General features: G+C 34.9%; 1 protein-coding gene across 6 annotated transcripts in view; it reads right to left on the reverse strand.

The window, feature by feature from the left end:
* Nucleotides 1-7,718, reverse strand: part of LOC106870514 (RNA-binding motif, single-stranded-interacting protein 2) — a 158,947-nt gene that overhangs the window by 113,464 nt on the left and 37,765 nt on the right. For all 6 annotated transcript variants that reach the window (XM_052977257.1, XM_052977258.1, XM_014916630.2 and 3 more), the window contains one exon: nt 3,489-3,671. In XM_052977257.1, coding sequence (XP_052833217.1) covers nt 3,489-3,671 — 183 coding nt within the window. The remainder of the gene's footprint in view (nt 1-3,488; nt 3,672-7,718) is intronic.

Consider the following 7,718-nt stretch of genomic DNA (forward strand, 5'->3'; position numbering starts at 1 on the left):
ATATATATATATATATATATATATATATATATATATATATATATATATATACACACACACACACACATATATATATATATATATATATATAGGATACTTGTATATACATACCTACACACACACATATAAATATATACATACACAAAATTTGGAGTTTTAATTCACAGGTGATCTATCTATCTTTCACTGTCCATTTTTTCCTGTCTTGGTTTGTGTTTGCCACCTTGGAATCCTCTGTGTAGTTGGTTGATCCACTACTCAGGAAGAGACTATTCTAGAGTACGTCCTGTCTGGTCTTCGAAACGTCTAGATAGAATAGAGACAGCTGATGAAGGGATATTCCAAGGGGCTTTCCGTTTTCCTATGTGTTCGTTCCGTTGTCTGTAGTTTATTGTTCTAACGTCCTGTACCCTGATATGCATGTATATACACATGTAGATGTAAGTATGTACATATATGTGTGTATACATGTATATATATTCTTTGTATTATTATATATATATATATATACACACCCACATACAAACACATGTAAATATATATGAACGCATGTAGACACACACAAACCAACACACCCATTCAAAACGCCTACATAAACCTATGTGTACAAAATATCTTATACACACACACACACACACACACACACACACATATATGAAGAACTCTGTCCAGTCTGCTTAAACTGCAATGACTGGTGAATGAAAGTGTGAAGCCTCCTAAATGAAAAAGCCATCTGTGTACCAGAGACACTTTCTATGGAGGTGGGCATACTTTTAGTGTCTTTTGATAGATTAGCAAAATCTTTGAAAGGACAAAAAAAAAAAAAAGAAAGAAAAAAAAATTCAGAAAACCAAGGCTGGTTCAAGAGAAATACTCAAGAACTCCAGACAAGGCTTCATTCTTAATTACAAAAGCCAGGAAACCATAGAGAATCAGTGAAGAACTTGGGTTGCTAGCAACAAGTAGATTCACGCAAATTATTTTCATGGAAAGATAGATACTTGTATATTATAGACTTATAGGAGGAAAAAAATGGAAAAGAAATGGAAAAAAAAATGGAAAAAGAAACATTCTACTCTTAAATGATATGGAAAAGAATTGCAGGAATTAACTAAAACTGATATATCTTTCATCTTTTACTTGGTTCTGTCATTAGACTGTGGCCATGCTGGGGCACACCTTGAAGAATTTTAGCCAAACAAATCAACCTGTTTTCATTTTTTTAACCCTGGTTCTTATTCTAGCGATCTCTCAGTACACTACTTGACAACTGGTGTTGGTGTGTTTACGTCCCTGTAATATCAGCAGTTCAGCAAAAGGGAGCGATAGAATAAGTACCTGGCTTACAAAAAAAAAGTCCTGGGGTCGATTCAATATCATGTACATGAAAAGAATTGGTTGAACAAATAATAGTTTTTGATTTAGACACAAGGCCAGAAATTTTGAGGGGAGGGGATAAGACACCATCATCAACTTCAGTACTTGACTGGTACTTCATTCTATCAACCCTGAAAGGATGAAAGGCAAACTTGACATCTGTAGGATTTGAACTCAGAATATAAAGAGCCAGAAAAAAATGTTACAAGCCATTTTATCTGATGCTCCAACAATTCTGGTAACTCACTGTTTTTGATTGTATAAATAACATTATGTCAGACATATTTGAGAATGTTAATATGCTGTTTGGAACAGGCCATTGTCTCTGAGAACACAAATATTTTCACTTTAAAAGGTAAAAATTGAAAAGTTCATGAATAAAACATTCAGTACAAAATGGTAAAATTTAAATATTTTTCATGTTTTGATGATTTTTGTTTGGAAATAATTTGATTTTTAATTCAATTAAACAGATCACATGCAAGCTTTTGGTATGTACAGGAAAACACTTCTGCAACTATTTTCTGTTAAAACATAGACAATCATAAATTAGACTGGATCCAAAACCATCTTCACTGTAGCACAAGAAACAAAGGTAGTGGCATGTGTGTGTGTATGGGGTGGGAAGTAGAATATAAAAACATTATCGTCCCCCCCCCCCATCATCATCATTGTCATCATTTATTGTCTGTTGTCCATGCTGGCATGGGTTGGACGGTTTGACAGGAGCTGGCAACCTAGAGTGCTGCATCAGGCTCCAGTCTGTTTTGGCCTGGTTTCTACGGCTGGATGCCTTTCCTGATGCCAACCACTTTACAGAGTGTATTGGATGTATTTTACATGTCACAAGCCCCGGTGCCTTTAATGTGTTACTACCACGAGTGCCTTCTACATGTCACCCGCGCAGGTGTCTTTCACATGTCACCGGCAGGGATGCCTTTCATGTGCCACCGGCACATAATAACTGAAATAAATTATGCATATTAAATTATTTGTGTTGTGTAAGCTAATGATGTGATTTCCCACTAACAAATAAATAAATCATAAATTTGCTCGGATCCAAATCCTTTTCACTGACATAAAGCTGTTATGGGACTGAAGTCTCAAACTTGAATGGTTATTTTTATTTTATTTTTCATTTATTTATTATTGCAATTATTTTTTTTTGGCTGAACAGAAACCAGAATTTCCAAAACTGAATAAATACTGGCACCTCTTCTATCATTTTTTCCCACATATTTATGTGAATCTGTAAATTCAACTTTAACATCTATAAGACTGCAGGTAATTATCCCTCAATAAATGCTTTGAAAAGAAGCTGGTGTATAAAATAGATTTTCAGATATGAGCAGCACGAAAATAACATATTGGCCTTACCAAGAATTCATTCAAAGGCCTGTTTCAAACAACACGTGTATTAATTTAGACACAGGAACAAGCATAATACCACATCACTGCCAAAATACATCTGGTAGTTGAAAGATGAAACAATTGAAGTCAATCCAACCAAGTAGAATATAGCCTCAAAATCAAATAGAATATGACTAACCCAATGGAAAATGTAATTTGTAAATTATTAAAAGGTCAAAATATTGTTGCAACTCATCAATATTATGAACAGAAGAGTGAACACTTCTTATTGTTGGTTACTTAACTAAATCACTTCAAACAGTTATGTAAAAGATTGACTGAAAGACATAATGCATTACTTTGAAACTACAGTCACAGAGAGGTTACAAGGTACACACACACACACACACACAGACATAACTTGATACTGAAACAGAAATTTTAAACAATTTCTTCCCATCTGAGAGTGAGCAAGTTCATTATTAATAGTGGAATATAAAGTTCAATGGTTTTCTTCCAAAGAAGCAGAATAAATATTTTGGTGAATTTGGTGAATTGTTGTTTTGTTTTCTTGCTTTCACTGATTGAAGTGAGAGAATATTTAACCAATTCATGTGAGTATTTTATGAGAATGAATCATATTACAGAACAAAATCAGATCTCCATAAACCAATCTCTAAGTAACAAAAGAACTTTATGAAAAAAGAGGAAAATTTTTTTTTTTTTTTTTGGTTTTGTTAAAAGCATGCTTTTTAACTCACCGAATATTGTGAATAGCTTCTGTACAATGTTGGCGGAGCTGTGGGGTATCGAGTATTTCTTCCTCTGTAATAAGAACTGGATGTCCAAGCAATAGGAGCAGATGATGGTCCATAGGGTGAGCCAGTTGAAGGAGTAGGTGGAGACATAGCATTCTGTCTCTGAGGAGGCATATTTCGATATTGCTGTAAACATAAAGAAAAACATGTCACCAGGTAGAAATGCATTGATGATTATCTAAAAATATCAATATATATATAAGCAAAGGTGTGGCTGGGAGATAAGAAGTTTGCTCTCATTAAGAGTCCACTACATGGCACCTTGGGCGTCTTCTACTACAGCCTAAGGCCGACCAAAGCCTTGTGAGGGGATATGGTAGATGGAAACTGAAAGAAGCTCATCATGTGTGTGTGTATACAGTATACAGGATGTGGCAAAAATGAAAACAACACTGACATCTCATTTTAACAGATACATTTACCAAAATTACATAAAAAACATCTTGAAAGAGTAAATCTATTCAATAAAATCGTTATTGGCTTCAACCATGGCCTCCAGACAACTTTGGAATTTTGAGATGAAAACCCTCAGATGTCAAGGCCTGAGGATGTGATGATCATAAATCACAATCAATGACAATAGGTGAGCCAGTAGACCTAGCCAACCCATTCCAGAATATGAAAATATATGTTAAAATATGGATGATGTTTACGGTTATGTTGCTATATCTGTAGTGTGTATATGTATATATGCATGCCTCCATGTATGTATGTATGTATGTGTGTATGTAAGCATGTGCGTGTATGTGTGTGTATATATGTATCTATCTGTCTACTTACCTGTCTGTCTGTTTATCTATCTATCTATCTATGTGTATGTATTTGTATGTGTGTGTGCATGTGGTGTATGTACGTATACATACATATACACAGATGTATGTATATCCATACATATATATCCATGTATAAATTTATATATATATCTATATATATACACACACACACACACATTCACACACACACATTAGTATATGTAGACTTTAAGAAGACTGTATTTATGATGAATGTGAAATAAACTGATGGTTGCCAAAATGTTCTTCAGTTATTTTAGGTTTTTTGGGCTTTAAATGTTTTGTATTTTCTTTCTTTAAGTACTACTGCCCCCTGCCCCACTCCATCCGATTATACTATCATCATCACTAACATCACAATCACACCATGACTGCTACAAACACGCACACACACTCACTCACCATAATAACCACCAAAATTACCCGTGTACCAACACCCTATACACCCTCACCACTACAACAAAAATCCCCACCATCTCATCACCATAACAACACTAAACACCACTTCCACCACCACTACCACTGCCAGCACGTCATGACCATAACTACCACCACCACCACCACCACCACTACAACCACTGTCATTGCCAATACCAGCACCACCATTGCTACCACCATCACCACACCATCATCAACCAATACCACCACCACCACCACCACCACCACCACCACCATCAGAAATTGAAACCCAATAATCATTGTATGCCCACTACAATATGTTATCGGAACAATGTCTAATGATGTGTGGAGTCCTTCATTCATTTCTCTGTGTGGAATAATCAACACAACTGCTGTGGTGATAAGACTGTCCAGTGGGGGAGGGATGTGGTGTTAGGGTAGTGGTGATGGTGTGTGGTGGGCCCCTGGGTATTTGTGGAATCTAAGTAATGTAAGGTTCAAAGGAGAAAGAATTGGTGAGGCGCAAGTGGAACAAACACACACACAGACACACATCTACACAAATGTATATGTGTGGATCTATAATAATAATGATCTTAAATTTTAGCACAAGGCCAGCAATTTCGGGGGAGGGAGTAAATCAATTACATCAAGCCCCAATACTCAACTGGTATTTATTTTAGCAACCGTGAACGGATAACAGGCAAAGTTGACCTCTGCAGGATTTGAACTCAGAACATACATTGAGCACGTTTCCTGGCATGCTAACAATTCTGCTGACAATTCTGCCAACTTGATTTATGTTGGTTGTACAACAGAACAATTAAACAAAAGATTTAAAGGGCATAGATACGACATCTGGCACAACAACAGGAGTTCGACAGAATTTGCTGAGCATTTTGTATCAAACGACTGCAATTTTGAAAAAGACTTGAAAATGCATATATTCTCAGTAAATATTCTGAATCTGCTACACTTTCAGTACTCAAAATGCATGAGAAGAAATATGTTTGCAGGTTATTAACATCACACCCAGGAGGAATTAATAAAATGACAGAATTTCATCATTTTACACAAAACTGATTAAATATTCTTCTTCTTCCTTTTCTTTTTCTCTCTTTTTCCCCCCCTTTTTTCTTTTTGCCAGTTGTAACCTTGAAATTTCAAGACTGACGATTTCATTCCATCAACAAGGGGATGCTGGCTGCCCTTGTTCATATTTTGGATACTTTGGATATTTTGAAGGGGAAAAAGACAAAGAAAGAATATAGACAAGAAAGGGAGAGTAGGTAAGAGAGAGAGGGGGAGAAGGGAGAGAGAAGAATGAATGCATAAAAGAAAGAAAAACAGAAAAAAACAGAAAGGGAGAGTAGGCGAGAGAGAGAGAGAGAGATTGAATGAATGAATAAAAGAAAGCAAGAAAGACAGGAAGAAGAAAAACAAAGAAAAATGAATGAATGTAAGAAAGAAATAAAGAACGATGGAAAGAAAGAAAAAATGAATGAATACCAAAAAGAAAGAAAGAAAAAAGAGAGGATATATTGTTTTTAAAGTTTAACTATTGGCTGTGTGGATGATAGTATGACAGTTTAGGTGAAGTTGATTCAAGGTATCAGGTTCCGAAAATATAAATACTACACTTTTCAACACATGTCAAACAAGCCCCTCCCTCCCAAGAAAAGCTGAAGAAAGCTAGAGAGAAAGAGAAAAAGAGAGAGAGAGAGAGAGAGAATACAGATCCAAAGTAAACAAAAAGAAAAAAGAAAGAACAACAGAAAATCATCAAGATAAGAAAGCAAGGCACGGGGTGGGGGTGGGGGCTGAATAAGAGAGCAACAAAAAAAAAAACAAAAAAACAAAGGGATAATAGTAAATAGATAAGAAAGTGAAGTGAGTAAGAAAACAAGTAATAACTGAATAATTAAATGTGTGGGCGAAAATATCTTTCAACAGTTAACTTCTTAGATATCACCTTTAAATCTGGACACTAATAAATATTTTGCTTAACATAAGCCTACTGAACATTTATTCGCTTCCCTTTTTTTTTTTTTTGCTTTTTTACATTGATAAGGATTCTAACCACTCAGCTAATATTCGCAATAATTTAGTTTCCAATATCAGTAAGCAATTTCATCTTTGCTTTTGAACAATGATACTTTAACAGAAGGAATAGAGTACATGTTCAGACTTTTAACTTCCAGGTGTTAAAAATAGAACTAGAATAACTCTGTGATATAATACAATCTTTAGTTTAAATGTCTGGATAAATATAGCCAAAGAATCCTTTAATTGGATCTCACTTCATTTCAGTAGGGCTTATATTTATTACAAAGCCTTCAATAGAAATACTATTAAAGTCTCCTAGTCTTGTAAAAAGTTTTTGAGTTCATTTAACTTCATTAATGTTAGTCATTTGTTCAAAAGTTGTAATTCAACCACTGCATATGCTTGAAACAGTAAAAATGCTTATTGGAAAACTCATCAGTTTTTTTTAGTATACTGCTCTTAAAACTGAAGGACAGTTTCAAATTAAAATCCTAATTCAAGATGAGATATTATTTACACAGACACTCATTTGTTAACCCAGATAAGAGATTTTTGACAGAACTATCCAGATATATTTGAAGACTAAGAGAAACTAATGACAATCCTTTTAAAATATCTTGGTCTAGCTCTTTTCCTGAAGAAAATCAGATTATTCACTCAGAATTTGTTGAGGAATGTCATGTTTGAAACAATTTCTTGTTGAGATACGTCATTGTGGCTTGCAGAACAGCAGAACATACCAGTTCTGTCTTTTGATAGATATTTAACACCATTACTGGAATGACAAAGTTAATTTCACAGTGAAAGCATTATTCTTGGTTCTCTACCTGTTTATAATAATCAGCATCATTTAACGCCTGTTGTCTACTAAAGGCACAAGGCCTGAAATTTTTTTTGGGGGGGAGGGACTAGTCGATTACATTGACCCCCCCCCCCC

Source organism: Octopus bimaculoides, chromosome 27, assembly GCF_001194135.2.
Source record: "Octopus bimaculoides isolate UCB-OBI-ISO-001 chromosome 27, ASM119413v2, whole genome shotgun sequence".
NCBI lineage: Eukaryota > Metazoa > Mollusca > Cephalopoda > Octopoda > Octopodidae > Octopus > Octopus bimaculoides.